Source organism: Scyliorhinus torazame, chromosome 13, assembly GCF_047496885.1.
Source record: "Scyliorhinus torazame isolate Kashiwa2021f chromosome 13, sScyTor2.1, whole genome shotgun sequence".
Lineage (NCBI taxonomy): Eukaryota > Metazoa > Chordata > Chondrichthyes > Carcharhiniformes > Scyliorhinidae > Scyliorhinus > Scyliorhinus torazame.
In genome coordinates this window covers 201,541,995-201,564,926 of record NC_092719.1, presented here as the reverse complement: position 1 = coordinate 201,564,926, position 22,932 = coordinate 201,541,995, and the positions used below count along the sequence as shown (strand labels likewise).

Here is a 22,932-nt window from a genome sequence, read left to right as displayed (position 1 = left end):
GTTTCACTCGGATGACGAGGTGAAATGTCAAAACTGATTCACCATCCAACTTTAGTAATAACATAAGTGACATTAGCAGACTAATTTAATTGTATTGAAATGTTTATTTTTAAATCCTGTTTGCTTTTTTGATATTTTTAAAGATAATTATGGGAGCAGAGAATCTTTCTTGTTTTCTTTTCTCCAGCAGGCAAAATGAACACTTTTTAAATATTTTCCCTAAGTTTTGCCAAGTAGCTCAATATAATTTTGACTTGTTGGCCTTGGTGGCTTAGTTCAGATTTCTAGGTACATATTGCAGAACCTCGTTGTAAGATATTGATAATCCAGTACTCTTTCCCCCTACCTATCTGGATGTACTCATTACCTACATTTTTTTTTTTTTTTTTAAAGATGAATTATGATGCTGGGGATTATCATAATGGAGTTGATGTTTCAGATTACGGCGACGGACAATACTACGTTGAATTGCTTAAGCTGCAAATAGACAATGCCAAGTATGTGTTGGATTGTATTGTGAACAATGCTTGCAAGTTTAGTAACCATGAGAATGGAACCTAATTTCATTGGGTCCTAGCTTTGGGTTTGAGGTTGTGAGTATATTGATGGTTCTGCTGGCATAAAGTAAAAGGTTTTACTGTATATAGATGCTAGTGGAACATAGATCGCTCTGTTGTGTTGGTAGTCAAGAACCATAACTGAACACCGCAGTTCATTCTACTCAATTATGGTTACTTAGTAAATGTATAAATGATCTCTGGCACAACCTGCAGGGAAGTTATGTGCATTTTGTTGCCTTTACCTGAGGGGCATTTTGGCGAGATGTGCTCTGCATTCAAATCCGATTTTGTTTTGGGGGTTTCTTTGCTCTCCTTTGTCATCACATATTGCCTCCATATATCGACATTACATATATCGTAGGCCTGCTGGTGGTTCACTCAAGTGGTCATTATTCCTTTGTATGCCTCAATAGTGAGTGGGGGGGGATTCTCCACTGGTTGGGAGTAGTACCTAGCACAAGGGAAGATAGTTGTGGTGGTTGGAGTTCATTCATCTCTGTTCCATGATATCACTGCAAGAGTTCCTTAGGCTAGTGTCCTAGGCCCAGTAGTCTTCAACTGCTTCATCCATAACCTTCAGAAGTGGGATGTTTGTTGATGAATGCACAATATTCATAACCATTCGTAACTCCTCAGATACTGAAATACATGTCCAAATACAGCAAGACCTGGACAATATCCAGGCTTGGGCTGACAAGTGGCAAGTAACATTCACACCACACTAGTACCATGCAATAACCATTTCCAGCAAGAGTGAATCTAACCATCTCAGATTCCTCTATGATGAACATCCCGGGGGTTACGATTGACCAGAAGCTGAACTTGACTAGCCACACAAATACTGTGGCTACAAGAGCAGGTGAAGAGGCTAGGAATCCTGTGGCGAGTAACTCACCACCTGACTTCCTAAAGCCTGTCCTGTATATACAATGCACAAATTAGGAGTGTGATGGAATACTCGCCACTTGCATGGATGAGTGCAGCTCCAGAAACAGTCAACAAGCTTGACCCCCATCAACAAACATTCACTCCCTCCGCCACCGATGATCAGTGGCAGCTGTGTGTGCCATCTACAAGATGCACTGCAGGAACTTTTCCTTCGGCAGCACCTTCCAAACTCACGACCGCTACTATTTAGAAGGACAAGAGCAGCAGACACAAGGGGACACCACCTGGAGGTTCCCTTCCATGTCACTCAGCATCCTGACTTGGAAATATATCACTGGGTCAAAATTCTGGAACCCCAACAACACTGGGTGTATAGAACATACAGTGCAGAAGGAGGCCATTCGGCCCATCGAGTCTGCACCGACCCACTTAAGCCCTATCCCCGTAACCCAATAACCCCTCTAACCTTTTTTGGTCACTAAGGGCAATTTAGGCCAATCCACCTAACCAGCACATCTTTGGACTGTGGGAGGAAACCGGAGCACCCGGAGGGAACCCATGGGGAGAACGTACAGACCCAGCAGGGAATCGAACCTGGGACCCTGGCGCTGTGAAGCCACAGTGCTAATCACTTGTGCTACCATTCTGCCCGTATCTATGCCACATGGACTGCAGCAGTTCTAGAAGGCAGCTCATCACCACATCCTCGAGGGCAATTCAGGATGGACAATAAATACTGGCCTAGCCAGTGATGCCTACATCATATGAATGAATTTTTAAAGTTCCTTGTTTGTAGATGCAAGTTGAACAAATGAAGATTAATGGTAGATTGATTACTTTGGTTTTTAAAATCTATTTAGCCTGACAATTGAATAGCATTGTACTTATTTTCATTTAAATGTTTACTTGTGTTCGAAAGAAGGCCGCCTACTGCAGATAATTGAACGTTATGTCTGGATGTGCCATTTAAATATGTGTAGGCTATACCTATGTGTTTCTACCTACTTCTCATTGCAACTTCCTCATCTCTTCCTTTCCCTCTGCTATATTGCCTGATCTATCTGATGTAACTATTGAATTAATTTGAATATTGACAGGAATTGTTGTGTTAGGAGTAAAAGTAACTTTAAAAGTCTTTGGAGGAATAAATGCTGTAACACATTCTCAGAACTAAATTAATGCAATATTTTTCAATAGACATTTAATTGGTAACTTGTGATTATAATGAAACTCTCTTTTAAACTAGGAAAGAAAATAAGACCGTGAATGATGAGCTGTCTTTGCAACGCATGAAGGCTCTTGCAGAGAGTCAACGTGTGTTAGAAGTCGAACGTAAATTTTATGCCAATGAAAGACAGCTAAAACAATATCAAAGTGAAAACATGAAACTTCGAATCAAACTGGATGAATTGAGACTTAAATATGAACCTGAAGGTATCTGTGCCAATTTATGAATTAATCTAAAGTTTTGAAAACTCAGCAGCATTTCTTTATTCCAATTACTGGTATTTCTGTTGGGTTGCATTGCGGAGCTTTTTGACTGAAACTTGCCAGTAAGGGTACAGCCAATTTGTCATAAATTTTCTTCAAGACTGTACAACTGATGGCAGGTTGATGCCTGTGGAATACGGTGTAGCTTTTTAAATTACTTGTGACTGACAATTAGACAGTGAAAATTTGACTTTAGATCATCTGAACTGGTTTGATGCCAACTTATAGAATCATAGAAGTTTACAGCATGAAAACAGGCCCTTCGGCCCAACCAGTCCATGCCGCCCAGTTTTTACCATTAAGCTAGTCCCAGTTGCCCGCACTTGGCCCATAACCCTCTATACCCATCTTACCCATGTAACTATCTAAATGCTTTTTAAAAGACACAATTGTACCCGCCTCTACTACTACCTCTGGCAGCCCATTCCAGACACTCACTACCCTCTGAGTGAAGAAATTGCCCCTCTGGGCCCTTCTGAATCTCTCCCCTCTCACCTTAAACCTATGCCCTCTAGTTTTAGACTCCCCTACCTTTGGGAAAAGATGTTGACTATCTACCTTATCTATGCCCCTCATTATTTTATAGACCTCTATAAGATCACTCCTAAGCCTCCTACGCTCCAGGGAAAAAAGTCCCAGTCTATCCAGCCTCTCCTTATAACTCAAACCATCAAGTCCCGGCAACATCCTAGTAAATCTTTTCTGCACTCTTTCCAGTTTAATAATATCCTTTCTATAATAGGGTGACCAGAACTGCACACAGTATTCCAAGTGTGGCCGTACCAATGTCTTGTACAACTTCAACAAGTCGTCCCAACTCCTGTATTCAATGTTCTGACCAATGAAACCAAGCATGCCAAATGCCTTCTTCACCACCCTGTCCACCTGTGACTCCACCTTCAAGGAGCTATGAACCTGTACTCCTAGATCTCTTTGTTCTATAACTCTCCCCAACGCCATACCATTAACTGAGTAGGTCCTGGCCTGATTCGATCTGCCAAAATGCATCACCTCCCATTTATCTAAATTAAACTCCATCTGCCATTCGTCGGCCCACTGGCCTAATTGATCAAGATCCCGTTGCAATCCTAGATAACCTTCTTCACTATCCACTGTGCCACCAATCTTGGTGTCATCTGCAAACTTACTAACCATGCCTCCTAAATTCTCATCCAAATCATTAATATAAATCACAAATAACAGTGGACCCAGCACCGATCCCTGAGGCACACCACTGGTCACAGGCCTCCAGTTTGAAAAACAACCCTCTACAACCACCCTCTGCCTTCTGTCGTCCAGCCAATTTTGAATCCAATTGGCAACCTCACCCTGGATCCCGTGAGCTTTAACCTTCTGCAACAACCTACCATGCGGTACCTTGTCAAAGGCTTTGCTAAAGTCCATGTAGACAACGTCTACTGCACTGCCCTCATCTACCTTCTTGGTCACCCCCTCAAAAAACTCAATCAAATTTGTGAGACATGATTTTCCACGCACAAAGCCATGCTGACTGCTCCGAATCAGTCCTTGCCTCTCTAAATGCTTGTAGATCCTGTCTCTCAGAATACCTTCTAGCAACTTACCTACTACAGACGTTAGGCTCACCGGTCTGTAGTTCCCAGGCTTTTCCCTGCTGCCCTTCTTAAACAAGGGCACAACGTTCGCCACTCTCCAATCTTCAGGCACCTCACCTGTGGCTGCCGATGATTCAAATATCTCTGTTAGGGGACCCGCAATTTCCTCCCTAGCCTCCCACAACATCCTGGGATACATTTCATCAGGTCCCGGGGATTTATCTACCTTGATGCGCTTTAAGACTTCCAGCACCTCCTCCTCTGTAATATGCACACTTCTCAAGACATCACTATTTATTTCCCTTAGTTTCCTAACATCCATGCCTTTCTCCACCGTGAATACCGATGAGAAATATTCATTCAGGATCTCACCCAACTCTTGTGGCTCTGCACATAGATGTCCTTGTTGATCCTTAAAGGCCCCTACTCTGTCCCTAGTTACTCTTTTCCCCTTTATGTATCTGTAGAATCTCTTTGGATTCTCCCTTGCATTATTTGCCAAAGCAATTTCATGTCCCCTTTTTGCCCTCCTGATTTCCCTCTTAACTCTATTTCGACAATCTCTATACTCTTCAAGGGATCCACTTGATCCCAGTTGCTTATGTACGTCATATGCCTCCTTCTTCTTTTTGACCAGAGTCTCAATATCTCGAGTCATCCAGGGTTTCCTACTTCTACCAGCCTTGCCCTTCACTCTAAAGGGAATGTGCTTACCCTGCACCCTGGTTAACACATTTTTAAAAGCCTCCCATTTACCAGCCGTCCCTTTGCCTGCCAACAGTCTCCCCCAATCTACCTCTGCAAGTTCCTGTCTGATACCATCAAAATTGGCCTTGCCCCAATTAAGAATTTTAACTCTTGGGCCAGACCTATCATTCTCCATAGCTATCTTAAAACTAATGGAGTTATGGTCACTTGTTCCAAAGTGATCCCTCACTAGCACTTCTGTCACTTGCCCTTCCTTATTTCCCAAGACGAGGTCAAGTTTTGCCCCCTCTCTAGTCGGTCCATCCACATACTGAATGAGAAATTCCTCCTGAATACACTCAACAAATTTCCCTCCATCCACGCTCCTAATGCTATGGCTGTCCCAGTCAATGTTGGGAAAGTTAAAGTCCCCTACTACTACCACCCTATTATTCTTGCAGCTATCTGTAATCTCCTTACATATTTGCTCCTCAATTTCCCGCTGACTATTTGGGGGCCTGTAGTACAGTCCTACCAAGGTGATCTTTCCCTTCTTATTTTTCAGTTCCACCCATATAGACTCAGTGGGTGAACCCCCGGATATATCCCCTCTAAGTACTGCCGTGATGTTCTTCCTAATCAAAAACGCCACTCCCCCTCCTCTCTTACCTCCTGTTCTATCCTTTCTATAGCATCTGTACCCCGGAACATTGAGCTGCCAGTCCTGCAGACCCTTCTGAAAGTTTGGAAGTGGTAGCATCTTTGCTGTGTATATAATTGTATTGCGTTCTGCAGATAACGTGAAAACTTTTTTATTGCACAATGGAGCAGGGTTAGACCACAGGATATAGGAGCAGAATTAGCCCATTCAGCCCATCAAGTCTGTTCTGCCATTCAATCATGGATTTACTTTGCTTAATTTAACACTTAATACGCACAAGCCTCACAGATGTTATGGTGACAAATAATCCTAGTTTATAACTTAAATTGGAGCTGTAAACCTTGAATGTAAATTTTTATTTTTTAAATTTAGTACCCAATTATTTTTTTCCCAATTAAGGTGCAACTTAGCGTGGCCAATCCACCTAACCTGCACATCTTTGGGTTATGGGGGTAAAACCCACGCAGACACTGGGAGAATGCGCAAACTCCATAGTGACCCAGGGCCGGGATCGAACCCGGGTCCTCTGTGCCGTAGGCTGCAGTGCTAACCACTGCGCCATCATGACGCCCAACCTTGAATGCAAATTAAAGATTTATGCAGCTTTTGTCATCAGTAAGAGGTTTGCAACATTTATGTCATTTTCTCTTGGAGCCATTCATTGTCTTCGCAGTTGAGTCATGTTTGTACTTTCTATCTCACTATGTGCTTTCCATGGAAGATATCATTCAGTTCTGTACACATTAATAACTGGATGCTGAGTCCTGTTTTTGCATCCACAATTTATTAAGCGCACTAGAATCTGACTTGAAATTATAACGTAAGTGCAAAAAGGTTTATTACTGCCAGAAAAACGCATTGTAATTAGTGGTGTGTATATTCACGTTTATCTTGGGGAGCAAAGTCATCTGAAATTTTCAACACTGAAGACTGATAGGTTTTTGCTAGTTGAGAGCAGTACAGCAGCTTATCATATGACCTATTTTTTTTCAATGTTTGGTATCTCTTAATGTTTCACTCAGCTGCACATACACTATATTTAGTCCAAAATCCTGTGTGATGCCTTGCATGATGCTACTTGGTTGTACGTACCACAATTTAGCAAGGATCCTGAGGGGCATTGACAGGCTAGATATGGAGAGAATGTTTCCTCCTTGTCAGCGAATCTGTTTTAAAAATAAGGGGTCGCTCATTTCTGACTGAAACGAGGAGAGAGTTTTCTGAGTGTTGAGTCTCTGGAACTCGCTTCCTCCAAAGGCAGTTGAAACCGACTTTGAATATTTTTAAGGTTGAGCCAGATAGATTGTTGATGAACAAAGGGGTGAAAGCTTAACGGGGGTAGGCAGGAATGTGGGATTGCAGTTGGAATCCGATCAGCCGTGACCTTATTGGGCAGCATGGTGGCACAGTGGTTAGCACTGGTGCCTCACAGCGCTAGAGACCTGGGTTCAATTGCATCCTTGGGTGACTGTCTGTGTGGATTTCTCCTCGGGTCTGCATGGGTTTCCTCTGGGTGCTCTTCCCAGTCTAAAGATGTGCAGGTTAGGTGGATTGACCATGCTAAATTGCCAGCGTGCTCTTTCAGAGAGTCGGTGCAGACTCAGTGGGCCGAATGGCCTCCTGCACTATAGGTATTCTATGGTTCTAATGAATGGAGGAGCAGCAGGCTGGAGGGGCTGAGTGGCCTGCTCCTAATTTGTATGTTTGAATGACATTTCCAATATGGAGTGAAGCAGGAAAGAATGGTTTGAGGTGCAGATCAAACATCTTCTAATTGAATGGTGGAATAGGCTGGAAGGGTTGAGTGGCTTGTTGCTCCTGTGTGATGATGTGGTACACGGTGAGTAATCTTCACTAACTCATTACCTTTCTTTCTTTGTAAAAATTGTGCTTATTTCATTTAAATGTAAAAATTAAAGGAAAATGATACATTTAAACTTTCCTAGTTCCCAGCATTGCCTTGGTTCATTCAGGAATGGAATTATTTGCTTCAATTGACCAATGATATAACTTTGTCAGCTTTTTACTGCTACCACATACAAACAAGTGACGTACATATGTACAGTTTGGGGGATGGGGTAGGAGTGTAGATCTTTCATGACTGTCATACCCCCATGGTCAGTATAGTGCCAGACTGGTAAGAAGGCTCACTGACCTTGTGATTTCCTTTCTCAGTTTACATAACATGTTCATTTCTTTTTTTTAAATTCTCCTTTTTCACATTTTCTCCCACATTTACACCCATCAACAATAAACAATAATCAGCAAGATATGTCAATCCCCATAATAACAACGATCCCATCCGCCCACCAACCCCCAAACCTCAGCCCACATGTTTACATAAACAAATGACAAAAAGGAATCCGGAATTACTAATAGTCACCCTTAATCTACCCAGCCCCCCCGCCCCACGTTCAATGTTATCCAGTTCTTGAAAGTGCATAATAAATAGTGCCCATGACTTGTAGAACCCCTCAGAACTTCCCCTCAGTTCGAACTTAACCTTCTCAAGGGTCAAGTATTCCAACAGGTCCCCCCGCCACGCCAGGGCACTGGGTGGAGAGGCTGCTCTCCATCCCAGCAGGATCCGCCTTCGCGCGATCAACGAGGCGACGGCTATGATATCTGCCTCCGTTTCCAACCCTGGCTCCCTGGATGGTCCGACACCCCGAATATGGCCTCCTGGGGACCCGGGTCCAGTTTCACACGCACCATCTTGGAAATTACCCGAAACACCTCCTTCCAGTACTCTCCTAGCTTTGGACAGGACCAAAACATATGAACGTGATCCCCCCCCCCCCCCCCCCGGTGCAACGCTCTCACACATCCTCTACTCCTTCAAAAAATTGGCTCATCCTCTCCCTCGTGAGGTGCGCTCTATAGACCACCTTCAGCTGTATCAGCCCCAACCTCGCACATGAGGTGGAGGCATTCACTCTCCGGAGCACCTCACACCAGACCCCCTCCTCTATAACCTCTCCCAGCTCTTCCTCCCACTTTGCTTTAATCCCTTCCAGTGGAGCTATTCCAAAATAGCTCCGTACACCGCTGACACGGCCCCCTTCTCCAGTCCCCTTATCATCAGCACCTCCTCCAGCAATGTGGAGGCCGGTTCCTCTGGGAAGCTCTGTATCTCCTTCCTGGCAAAATCCCGAACCTGCATGTACCTAAACCCTTCTCCCTGCTCTAGCCCATACTTCGCTTCCCGCTCCCTCAATCCTGCAAACCGACCCCGAAGAAACAAATCTTTTAGCGTCTTAATCCCCCTCTCTTCCCATTTCCGAAAACTTCCATCCCACCTCCCTGGCTCAAATCTGTGGTTCCCCCGAATCGGCATTTCCCTTGACCCTAAACCCAACCCAAAGTGTTGGCGAAACTGCTTCCAGATTTTCAATGAAGCTATTATTACCGGACTCCCTGAATATTTCCCCGGAGCTATCGGGAGCGGCGCTGTTACAAGTGCCTTCAGCCCCGACCCCCTGCACAAACTCTCCTCCATTCTGACCCACTGAGAATCCACCCCTCTGACCCAGCTCCACACTTTCTCCACATTCGCCACCCAGTATAACATGTTCATTTCTGTGTGGAAGTTCAACTATTGTACATTCAGTATGCTCTTGGGCGGCACGATGGTGCAGTGGTTAGCACTGCTGCCTCACGGCACCAAAGACCCGGGTTCGATCCTGGCCTCGGTTCCCCCGTGGGTTTATCCCCACAACCCAAAGATGTGCAGGTATGTAGATTGGCTATGCTAAATTGCCCCTTAATTGGAAAAATAATTGGGTACTCTAAATTTATTTATTTTTAAAAATTCAATATGCTCTTGTTGAAAAGTCAGCATAGGTGCGATCGTCTTGTGATTCTATGATTGTAATTAATAAGACCAGTAACTAAGATAACTAGCTCCATTTAAGATCTCTTTTTTTTTAAAAAAAAAAACTTTTTTTTCCTGGATGTTGAAAATGTGAAGCTGTTAGCTGACTATTTGCCTTCCCTCTCCACCCAAGCTGCCTGGGGCAGTGCAGTAATTACTATAAGGCTATTACATGAATGTAAAAGTGTCTGTGTTCAACTTTAAAATTGTGGCTTGCAAATTTTAAATTCCAGAAGTTAAGGAGCGGCCACAGAACCACAAGAAAGAGAAAATTCCGTTTGAAGTATTCGAAGAAGCTCAACTGACATCCAGCAAGACTCCTGTTGAAGCTACTCTCGCAGCTAATACAGCAGCTGACACCAGAAGTGGACAGACTGAGGTACTGCATAATGAGATGTTGGCTCCAAGCTCTGAACCAGTTATTCAAGTAGTGCCAGCCTCTGCCATTGACAAACAAATTACAGAACTGGAACCTGCCTCTAAACAGCCACCTTCTAAAGAAGGGAAACGAGTGCGGATCTTGCAAGAAGCGAGTGATGTGCAAGTGCTATCTGAACGGAGCAACAATGAAATCTCTAGGCCATCGCCCTCCCCAAGGTCAGTGCCTCGTTTTCAGCTTTTGCCCAGCATTCTTCACTGGCCTATTGCACTCCTTATTTACAGCATGAACTATGCTCTGTGCTTTGTTCTTGGTTTCTTTGGTTTTATTTTCACCGTTTTCCCTGCGTTACCAAAGCTTGGACTCTCAAAATTGCATAACAAGATTAGAGTTTTTTTAATGAAGAGACCGACCTAGGTAGTGTGGTGTTCTCGTAAGATCCTATCTTGCCTTGCTGCAAACCTGCAGTACCATCAGTTTTGGAATGCAAACTGGCTAGCATGGTCCAGAACATGCATTTATTTTGTTGGCTATAATTTTTTTGAAAATTGCTGCAAATGCAAACTAATTTTATTTTCCATTCCATTTCCTTCTGTATGTGCTCAGCTTTTTTTGTATTCTTTTTGAAATTGCTTGAAATGCTATAAATGTGTAAAGAATTGGACTAAAACCAGTGTCATACATAAATTCCAAACTTATGCCTAATTAATTTACCTAACTTTGTTCAAATTCATAAATTTTGTTCTGATTTGGAATACAGCACTTCCCCAGCTCTGTATTACGAGTTACAGTCAACACTGATCAATTCCATTTTGGCTTGTCTTTCAATTTTGCATTCTGCTTTCCGAACTGTTTGGATTCCCTGCTCGTTCAATTGTCGCCAAAACAGTTGGGTGATCTGTTCTAGTCTTTTGGCAATGCAGTTCTTGATCTAGCCAATATGTGTGATACTAGAACACCACTTGACAGCCTTTTGCAAGCAGGAGCTCACGGAAAGAAAGATGGGAGTTTGTTCGTTGCACTGATGCATCCCCTTTTCCATCACATTTCCTTATTTCAGGATCCTGCACGCCACAATTTTGGGGTCATGTATCATTTCAAGTGGCAAATATAATTGTGTAATTTGAAGTTGCTTATTTTAACTTGCCTAATGATTTGAATTGTTAGAGCACTTCATGTTTAATTTGCTTAATTCAAATTTCTAGGTAATTTGATGCACAGTACAAAAGCAACTTTGAATTCAGAATAGATTAGCTTTGCATGTCATTGATATCAGCTTGTCTATATTAGACCACTGATATTCAAACAAAATCATTGCATTGCACACTTGCATTATGTTGGTAGCAAATATTAAAATAAGCACTTTGAACGTATTCTTGAAATGGAAACCTTTCTGAAATCTTTTTCTTTGTCCTTTTTATGTCTTTTCTCCTACCTTAAACAACTTTAGATCGGTGCTGTCTCCAACGGGCTAAACTGGCACTTCAAAATATAGGTCATCTGATAAAAGACTGCTTCCTGAGTAAAATTCATGCTCAATCACTAAAATACTGTGTGAACTGCTACAAATTCTGTATGTAATCTGATGTTTTCTGGTCTGTACTTGGACTGCAATTCTCAAGCGTTCTGAAAGCTGACTTTGCCCCCATACCTTCTCTCTTATCCTCTTGACCTTCTCCTTACTCCTCCTGCCCTCCCTCCTCCTCAGAATTTTAGGTCTCTGGTAATCATGTCCTGCACTCAACTAAGAAGTTGCATGCAACAAGGAATGGGCAATAAATACAACATTGCTGACTTCCTGAGAACAGCATTGAGGCAATTTTTTTGTTCCCGCTTAAATAATTAGTAGAATTTTCTTTAAAAGTAGTGCATGTAGCTGCACTGGAAAAATTCTTCCTGCAAACTAGCAATACCTTTCTTTCTTCCACTGCCCTTGCTGCTCATTACACAGTCAGCATCTTATTCATAGCAAAAAGTCCTAAATAGGGTATGTTCTCCAGGATTGTGAATTCCAAAGATGTAGTCTTCTGAAATATCTCAACATGCTTGATCTGCTACATATTGTCCTATTTCTACTGAATGGTCAGTATTTTATACCCTAGTACTCTGGATTATATGACATAGCGTCTTCCTGGGGAAGCGTTAAACAAGCTGTTGGGGTGGTGGCGGAGGGAAGCTTTACTTCCACATATGCACTTAACGTTTTGCGATGCATTATGACAGACTGCAGATCTCCAAAAGAAACTATTAACAATGTTGCCTTTTTATGTCATGAACACAAATTTACAATCTCAAAATCCAATATTTCCAAGGTACCTATAGTCTCAAAGCCTTTTGCTATCGTGATGAATTTGGTCCAGAAAACGTGTTGTCGATGCAATTTTAAATGCCAGTTTCTCGTGCTGAATAAAAATACTGGGAGCTCCATATTTTGAGGAAAACTGTCTGTGCAGTAGCACCTCCTTGTGGACAAATAATGCATGTCTACTGGTTACGTATTGTGAAGCAGATTTTCTCTCCAGAAAAATTGAGATGCATTTTAACATTTAAAGACCTACTTATTGCATATTGCAACTTATTTGGGTGAACTGAGGTGTTTGAGCCTGGGTGTCACACAAGTCATAATGGGAATCAGTTGGGCAATTACATTTTTAGTGTCCCTCTTGAATAATCTGATATAATAAAGGCTTCTTATCGTTTCCCTACTGGCACAAAATGTAAAACATTTTGCATGGCATGCTTAAATATTAAGTAAAAATACGCCATAAAGGATATGATCAGTCTAGGCAACCGTGCATTGGAACCAATCACTGGAAGCCACCTGGTTGAATTGTTCCTATCCGACTTGAACAAAATTAATGAAGCATTGACTTTTCTAATTCCATAAAGTGCAAGATTATATTCTACATAGCTCTTACAGCTGGCCAGATATAAAATACTTGCCATTTCCGTTCCTACTCTGATCCTGAGTCACTGTTCAAATAAATATGGTATCCCATAGTTTAGTTTATGCTATTATTTAGTTTTTTCTTTGTATGATAGGTAGCAATATTAATATAACTCTGCATAAGGAACCCTCACTGCCCTGTATCAGATATCTAGTCTGATGAATTTGACCATACACATTATTTTTTCTCTCTGCTGCATTCTCATTGGAAGTTCCAATTTTAAGATTCTCGGAGAACATTTACGAGTTATGTATTTTAAATCTTGCATAATTGCACCTTTTATGTACAATAAATACATATACTTCACCATGAATTTTGGATTTTTTAATGCCCATATTTGACATTGATTAAATGTACCTATGGAAACAATTTATAATCGCATTTCCCTGTGTCAACAGTTGCCAAACATTGGTTGTTAGTGAACCAATCACAATATAAAAAATGCTACTTGGAAAGGTTACATTGTCAATTGCTTTTTTAGTTACTGAAATTTCCAATATCCAAAATAGTTTTTATTTTTAAAAATGTTTTGCACCGCAATATGACTAAACTAATTCTCTCTCAACTTTACATGAATATATTAAAATACTTTTTCCCGAATGCCTCTGATTTTCCCAAAAGCCTGAGCTTAGAATTTATACTTTGTTTAGTTCTCTTAATTGAAGTTCTGGTTCAGTACTATGAGCATGTTATGTGTAGAATTTCCCAGATACAGAATTGAGTATGTAAGCTAATGGGAATGATTCTTAAAAAGAAATTTGGATTTTTTTTTCTCCCCCCCCCCCCCCCCCCCAAAATTGTTTAAATAAAAACGAATGAATTTGAAAGCTTTCCTGAGATGAAATTTATGCTTCTTTGTTTTTGGTGTCTTTGCTTGTGTGAAAAACTGACCCATTTCACATTTGGCTGTCTTGACTGCAATTCTGTTATATAAACTTCAGAAAGGTTATTAAGTGGAGAGGTAAAGATGGAAGAAGAGAATGAGTAGCCTTTCCTATTTCTCTTTTTGAATCTTTTTAAAAATAAAAACAAATGGCATCAACATGGCCTTTTCTTCATCAAGCGTTTTGTTAGAAAATGTAAACGTTCTCATTGCCAGTCCCTTCCTCTTACATACACAAGTGTTGTATTTGAAGTTATTAATCTCAAAACACCAACGATGGTGATTTGCACATATCTCGTTAAATGCAACAAACCAACGCAGCTAGATCTGGGGAGCGACTGCTACTCCCCCTAATGCGTTATAGTAATGCAGGATGTACTAGTTGGGTAAAACACTCATTCCCTTCTGTAGTTATCCGACCGAAAGATGCTTTCCATGCCGCTCAGCACTATCCCCAGTGTAGCTGAATACCACTTCCCCCTACCAAATATTGCTAAATTCCTGCAACCGTTTGTATATTATTGTCATGTTACTTTTATTTTGAAAATGGTAAAGGATAGTAGAAATATGAAAATAAATATTTCTCAATCACTGTAAATCAGTGAGCTCGATGGTTTCCTTCGCTGGCATGAGCACCCTCAATTATTATTGAAACTTACCCTTCGACCTGCCATGAGCAGCTGGGAGATTTGTTAGTTTTGTATAGTCACAAAGGTGATCTTAAGGATTTCCAGTTTTAAATTTTGTGGAATTACTATAATATTGGGAACATTGACAGGAAAGATAAAAGGCATAATATTAGAGCTAGAGGGGGAAGGGGATAATGAGAAAACCCAGGAACGGAGAGTTATTTGGAGATGAAAAAGAGCCAATAAACGGAGAATACCATTGAATGAAATGCAACCACGGTAGCACAGCGGTTGGCACTGTTGCTTCACAGCTCCCAGGTCCCAGGTTCAATTCCTGGCTTGTGTCAGTGTGGAGCTTGCGTGTTCTCACCGAGTCTGCTTGGGTTTCCTCCGGGTGCTCCGGTTTCCTCCCACAGTCCAAATATGTGCAGGTTAAGTGGATTGGCCGTGATAAATTGCCCTTAGTGTCCTAAAAGATTAGGTGGGGTTACGGGGATAGGGTGGAGGTGTGGGCTTAAGTAGGGTGTTCTTTCCAAGGGCCAGTGCAGACTCGATGGGCCAAATGGCCTCCTGCACTGTAAATGCTATTCTAAGAAAATACGTGAATAGAAGGGAGAGAGGATGAAGAGTGAGAGTAGAGTAAATGGTCTGGCAAAGCGATAAAACTGAAAGCTAAGGAAGGCAACTGTAGAACTGATAGAGCAGTTTCTTGGATTGCAAGGAAGCAAATTAAACTGATGGTAAAAGGACAGAGGCAAAGGTCAGTGTATGTGTTGAATGGTTTGTGTGGAGAGCAAAAAAGCCGAGTTTGTGAAGAATTATAGAGCCCATATGTTAAACCTGGGCTAGCTTTTTTCCTTTTATCCAAATTGGGGGGCAAAGGAAATAAATATTGAAGCTGCAATTACAGAGATTATAAAGTCAGTAATGCACCAAGGGTTGGCCATCTAAAATTAAGATTGGTTGGGCAGAAAACAAATCCTTTGTTGCACTGATGTCTGTGTGCAAAGTGATATTTGTAAAATACTTTCTCATGTCAGAAAAATTATTGGTTCATTGAATGGATTTTATACATGAACTGATCATTATAGTGGAAAATCATTGAAATTTCAACACAAAACAAAGTAATGAACCACTGTGCTTGGTCGAGTAGCAACATCTCAATGGAGGGATCTATTTCAATCTCTCTTTTTATTCCCTGGAACTTTTTTCCTTAATTTTTATAGAATTCTTTCCAATATGTAGGGACCAATTAATGATCCTTGCCAAGCTAAATATAAAATGCATCAAAAAAACTTATTAAATTATAAATCTACTACAAAGCCCATTGCCAACCCAGTAATGCTTCATTTAAAATGAAATTGTGAATTCTTAAAAAAATTGCATCAGATGAAATCCTATCCTTCTGAAAGCCTTTGAAGCAGCTAATTCCTGATACCAATGGACTGAACACCTCATTCTGACTATCTTTATAATAATACTCGTGTGAGGAACTTGGCTATCAGTTTCTGCTTGGCCACCATCTGGCCTGGGCTTGCGAAATCCTACCAACTGTCCTGGCTTGAGACAATTCACACCTCTTTAACCTGTGATTATCCTTCTCTCCAGGCGCTCTGTCTGAACCTGTAAAGACTTAATTACCTGCAACGACTCGCATTCAAAGTATCGTCTTGCATCATTGACTGTGTCTATATATGTGTTTCTGGAACCCACCTCTTCATTCACCTGAGGAAGGACCTGCGCTCCGAAAGCTAGTGATTCGAAAGAAACATGTTGGGCTTTAACCCAGTGTTGTAAAACTTCTTAATGTGCCCACCCCAGTCCAACGCCGGCATCTCCACATCATTTATAATAATAATAATCGTTATTGTCACAAGTAGGCTTATATTAACACTGCAATAAAGTTACTGTGAAAAGCCCCTAGTCGCCACATTCCAGTGCCTGTTCGGATACATATCACCTTAATACTTAAAGGATCTGGCATTAATATTACACCATATATGTGTATTTTCTATGAAACAGCTTGTTGTGCTGTTACTACTTTCCTAGTAAATCTGGTAATATTTGAAGCAGACTGATGCATTGTAGCTTTTGCAGTAACGAGTTGACTTCCTATTTATGGTCAAACTACAAATGCATGATTTTCCACATTGATTATGAATGGGTGAAACGTTCTTGGGTTGTAAAAGTGAGTTAGTATGTTCATTTAGTGCTCAGTCACCGAAGGTCATAATAAAAAGGGAACTCCGAAAATAGGAACAGGAGTAGGCCATAATACTCACGTGTGTGGACGGGTCCACCAGTCTACCGGACAATTTACTATGGCCAGTCCACCTAATCTGCACATCTTTGGACTGGGAGGAAACCGGAGCACCCGGGGGAAACCCATGCAGACACTGGGAGAAAGTGCAAACGCCACACACAGTCGCTCAGGCCGGAATCGAACCCGGGTCCCTGGCCCTGTGAGGCAGCAGTGCTAACCACTGAGCTGCTGTGCCGCTCAAAACAACTTTGAGCTTTAGGTGGATTTAAATCCCCAACCTTCTGACTTGTAGCCAAGAGTAGTCACCCCTCGTGTGTGACTGAAACTGTGACCGCTTGTTCAAGATTCTCCATCCACCCCCGCCCAGCCAGGGGGAATATCATCCCTACATCCAGTTTGCTCAGACACTTCAGTGAGATCCTCTTTCATTCTTCTCAATCCAGGCCTAGTCGACCCCATATCTCCTCATACAAAAATCCTGCCATCCCAGGAATCAGTCTGGTGAAGCTTTGCTACACTACCTCTACGGCAGGTTTATCCTTTCTTTAGTAAGGAGACCAAAACACATGAATAGAAGTGTGGCTTCACAAAGACCCGAACAACTGCAGCAAGACATCTTCCTTTACCAAGTCTTCTTACAATAAACGTACCATTTTCCTTCTCAATTGCTTGCGCTAACTGCATGTTTGCTCTATACTGAGGTAGGGAGTGGGTGTGGATTTGATGGACTGTTGGGGGGAGGAAGAAGTAAGAGAATTGTTGCAAATGGATCATTCTTTCAAATAATCAGACACCATGGACCAAGTGACTTCCTTCTCTGTTGGATTTTGCTGCAATTCTAGTTTCCTACCCCAAGTGTCTGGTTGAGTGAGAACTAGTGTCGACATTTCTACAGATTTCAGCATGCCTGCTTCCCCTAGTTTTGTCACCAGTGATCCAAAAGAGCAAATTTCCAGTTGACTATAACTAACTAGATTTGTGAACTATGTTCCTAAATGCCAGCTGGAACTGCAGTTTCCAGATTTGAATTTTGTGTTCAACCACTGGACTGCTTATGGTTTAATAGGCATTGAACAAAGGCATGACACTGGTATAGTTCAATTCTTGGTAATATTAACCCTCTTGAGTGCTAAGTGGACCCTTTTTGACTGCTTTATGGTTGCTATAACATGTGCAGGATGAGTGTCCAGAGCAACAGCAAGCTTATGATTCAAAACATTTATTAATAAATATTACAATTTTTGGTTTTAAGTTTCATGATACTGCTCAAAGGATTAATTAGTCCACTTGACATAAAATTGGTTTATTATTAGATTTTATTTATATACTTTAGAATCTATGCTCTTTTTAATTGTAAGTGCTATAATTGTGAACGTTTAAGAACTTTGGTGTTTTATTCAAATATTTTTGGAGGAATTTAATTTGTAGACTGCTGTAATTTCATGAAAATGTCTCCTTGAAAAACAAGATTGTATAGTTTAATGTGCATGGTTTCAAGAAGCTGGGACAGACTATTGAGCAACTGGTAAGTCCTTCAGAATTGCAGTAATGGAGATCTACATCAGTTTTCAATTTTTTGTGACAATGGGGCTGTGATTTGATGGCCTGGTTCAAAAGCTGACTTGTCATTTTGTCTGTGGGGAAAATACAGTTCCTGTTACTGTTTTTTAAAAATTAAACCAAGTTCTGTTTGTTTTTTTTGGAATTCCGAATGCCCCGTGATGAGTTATAATTTGTGCAATGGATATTGCAGCATTAAAGCTGGTTCATGCATCTACGCAAAAGTGATCTCACAAATAGGGAGTGTATTGTCCGCAAGCTTGTATTGCTCCTTTATTGGACACTTGCCTTTTTTAAATCTGCTCTTTCCATTGTGCAGAAAAATTATTGAATGGTGTGTTTAGTCCAGTATAAATTATACAATATTACACTCTAACTTTTTTTGCCAATGGTTTAATGAACCCTTGCTATAAAATATTAATTTTGTATCAAATTTTAATTTTTACTATATTTGTTTACCCAGAGAAGGAGAAACTTTTATTTCCTCACCTGTGACGGTGTATTTCCAAGGTTGGGTCAATTAATAATAATCTTTTATTGTCGCAAGTATGAAGTTACTGTGAAAAGTCCCTAATCACCACATTCTGGCGCCTTTTCGGGTAAGCCGGTACGGGAATTATGCCCTATAGGAGGGACGTTGATGCAGTAGAAAAGATAGTGAAGTTGCATTGCAATGGCATGAGTATAACAAGTCCTGAAACGTTTGAGGCTGTTTGATTAGAGCAGCTGATATTCTTATGGTGTAATTTGAAAAAAAAATGTAATTAGAAAAAAAAAAAAATTTATACTATGATGGGGTGGGTTTTAATGGATTAAAGCCCATTGTTTCCAATGTTTGAGGAGTGCAAGAGATTTCGGACAGCAAGCAGGAAAAAAACCTCTTCCGATGTAAAGAGTTAAGAGGCAGTAAAAACACTATCAAAGTTGATTGTTGAAGCAGGCACCATGTCACATTTAAGAGCAGGTTAGATAGGTTGAAGGGAAATGGAGTACAATGATATGGAAACACAACTGGCAAATGAATAGGATTACTGTTTGTGCAGAGGATAACCACCAACCTGGACTGGTCAGATTGTGTGTTCTAATTTCCATATGATTGTATTGTCTGTTCAGCACTTTGATTACAGGGCTAGACTGAATTCCAAGTCACGTTCCAGTTCATGGTCAAATTATGAAATTACAGCAGATCTTTGAAATGGGATTGCTTTTCTAAATCACTACTGTCATTAACTGTATAATTAATTTCTATAAAGGTTGTCTTTAAATGCTTTGGTATACTGGTTTGGAGATTTATCTAGTGTTTTCCCTCACTTAATCTAAAAACATTGAAACATTCCCAAATGTTGTGGAATTTGGTCTCCAGTGGTGGATATAACCTCCCATTAGCTGTTTCTGATTTGGTGCTGGATAAATCTCTGATTTTGCTATTTGTCTCATGTTCGATCCGTTAATTCGGAAGATTATTTGAATACTCTGCCTGTAGGGTATCCAGGGCTGATTTGAAGCTAGAAAAGCCAGATGAGGAAGAAGTGGACGAAGAAGCAAAAGAGTTGAAACCGAAGAATAAACGGCCAAAGTTGCACCCAGTCATCCATGTGTCATCTCAGCCCACTGTTGAATCTCAGTGTTCCCAACAGTAAACAAAATATACAGATATTTTAGATGTTGAAGACACTAGTGCCCTTATCAATGTTTTATCTGGGCACATGTGTAAGTATCTGTACATGTACAATATTAAAAGCTGTCACTTTGGAGACTTGCAAGTCAGGCACTCAATTAAATTTAATGTGCATCTCTATTATGTATTACTGTAAATGGAAAATGGCAGTATGGCACATTTCATTTTGGCAGTGTGTTGAATCTTGTGATAACCAGATATACATAGGAGCTTGGATTTAACTGTCTATGATTGAAAGAATAAGGTGGAGAGAAGGATCAAATGGGAAAAGAATGCCTTTTTAAAAAAAAAAAAAAGAAATTGCACAGACTCTCCTGTGCATTCATGGTTTCGAAAAGCAACTTTGGAAATGCTAGGTCCCATAAAATTAATCCAGGCCTTTTGGAATTTGGGAGCCTTAATTCTTGCTGCTTTTTTTCTTGGCTCGTTTGAAGTTGTTAATCTCTAACATCAAATTCGATGAGAAGTACTTATGTTCCTGCTTTTCTAAATATTGCTCAACTTCAGTCTACGGCTCCCCTCTGTTCCTTTGACTCTGAAGTCAGAAAATATATTACTGATGTGTAGCTGTATTCCCAATTAAGGCTGGAATTTTCTAGCCTCCCCTGCCAGTGGGATCGCCCAGTCCCACTGAAGTCATTGGCTGTTTGAATGGTTTGCCACATCTGCTGGGAAATTCTGACCTGAAACTCTTAAAAGTGAATCACTTGGTAGGATTCTCTGGCTTTTGAGATTTTTTGTTCTTGACAGAAGAAACACTCATCTGTTGGATCCATTGCACCTCAGATTATCCATTGCTCTTCAGAACGTGATACAGGTACCCTTTTTCCAGGGACTGTTTGTGCTTCTGTTGGACATAAGGAAGTACACTTAAGACCACTATGTTGTGTCTGGTACAGTCACTCCTGATGTGAAAAGCAGTTGGGGAGGGGGTGCAAATGTTTGTCATTCCAGCTGTGCTCCCGTGACAGCAAAACTAAATAGTCCTAGAATACCACAAGACTGCAAAGATTCAGTAGTTTATTTTCATTGGAGTTATTGCCCCAAGAAATTTATTTGTTGCACAGCTAGAATATTAAGCCTAGACCTGTCTATCCATCTTGTTGATCTGATCAGTGATAGCTCTGATGGGGGTAGAGGAAAGTATTGGTATCCTATTTAGTGTTGTGTTTTTTGAAGATTATTAAAAACAATATTCTAGCATGCCTAGCTTGAACTCCAGACGTATTGTGATCATACCCGTTATATATGATCTGCACATTTATGTTTTTATGATAAAGGATTGCCATAATCATTTGAATATTATCTGATACTAGTTTGAGCAAGTTACAAATGCAGGGCTATGAGTTGGACTGCAACATAACCGTGGTTATTTAACAAAAACAACTCTAGCTTTGCTACAAATTTAGAAAAAGTGAAGTTTAAAATTTTGCAACCTTTTGTTTTCCCTCTAATTATTCAGTGCCTCAAGTGCATGAATTTTTGTCTTTATCCTCCAGGCCTATTTCTGGTTCCCACAACCTAACTGTCCAAATTTGTCATTTTGACGTTTGTATATTGGTAGCTTGACCATGTATTTTAGTCAAAATAAAATGGAAATAAAATTTGAATTTGTATCCCATTTTATTCTTCGGTTTCTTTTTATGGGGATGTCGTTAACATTCTTTGCCTTTTGATTCTATAGCTTTGAGAGAAATACAGTTCTGTTTTGGGCGTGCTTATTATTTTTGTACTAGATGCATTCGTGATTCGTGTGGTCCGCACTTTCCAGTTGTTCCTAGTCATGTGTGCACATGGTGCAAAAAATGTCAATTATAGGTTATCGGGCGTAGGCTTGAATCTCGAATTGAGCCTACAAATTGATCAAGCATTATCTTTCTTATTGAATGATAGAACTGGCTGATTGGCCGACACCAGCTCCAAACTAGTGTTTGTAATTTTATTGCACTGGCAACCACGAGCACAAGAAAATTCTGTTTTTTTTTTTTTAGCAGGTCAGTGCTTTCACTTTCAATAAAGCAGGGTTGCACTATGTTTATTCAAACTAATTTATTCCGTGGTAATAAATATGCACCTTCCAAACTTGGGTTGTACCAAATCTGATCACTTTAGACCCTGTGCAATACAACCGGTGATAATAGGTCTATATTGATTGTGATGTTGGAAGCAATTTGTGATTATACATGCAGCACAAATATTTAAGCTAATGTGCTAATTATGCACAGTAATAACAAGCAAAATACTGCGGACACTGGAAATATGAAATAAATAAATTGCTGGAAATACTCACCAGGTCAAGTGGAATTTGTGGAGTTGAGCAATAATTGACTGAATTTTCATGGTGTCAGGGAGACTTGTTGGAGGGGTGAAAATGATGAACAAGACCAAATTCCAGGGTTGCTGACCACATTCAGGGGATTTCTGATTTTCAGTAGAGCATTTTAAAGGTAAGAGCTGGTTTGGGTTGTAAGCCGCATCCTGTACTCCTGCCCTGGCCGGCTCCTTTTGAGGGGATAGACATATCCTCTGCAATTTTTGTGGATTCCTAGTTCACGGTGCCTTCAAGGTATCAGCCTGTATCAGAGAACCTTTTTGAAGGCAAGTTCAAACGGTGGTCTTCCTCATGGAAAATGAGGGCACCTCATTGTCCATTCACTTACAATACACTCCACAGAACCAATAAACCCCATTGTGACAATAGGGTGTGTAATGAATGAAAGCTTTTTTAAAAATCAAAGTCATAACTTTCCACCCTTTTTTTTAAACCAAACTCCCTAATAGTCCAATAAAAGTGGAACTCATTTAGACCACTTAAAGTATCAATGGATGAAACTGCAAGCAATTGAAACCTCTATCA

At 40.7% G+C, this 22,932-nt stretch overlaps 1 protein-coding gene across 4 annotated transcripts in view; it reads left to right on the top strand.

Annotated features, from left to right (window-relative positions):
* spdl1 (spindle apparatus coiled-coil protein 1) overlaps positions 1-21,696 on the top strand; it is a 56,123-nt gene extending 34,427 nt beyond the window's left edge. For 3 of the 4 annotated variants that reach the window (XM_072472908.1, XM_072472907.1, XM_072472906.1), the window contains exons 9-12: positions 394-497; positions 2,695-2,882; positions 9,969-10,332; positions 19,881-21,696. In XM_072472908.1, the coding sequence (XP_072329009.1) occupies positions 394-497; positions 2,695-2,882; positions 9,969-10,332; positions 19,881-20,037 (813 nt within the window). In that variant the 3' untranslated portion in view covers positions 20,038-21,696. Of the gene's footprint in view, positions 1-393; positions 498-2,694; positions 2,883-9,968; positions 10,333-11,564; positions 13,376-19,880 lie in introns of those variants that run through there. The other variant, XM_072472909.1, reaches the window with a different exon arrangement.
* Positions 21,697-22,932: the final 1,236 nt, after the last annotated feature.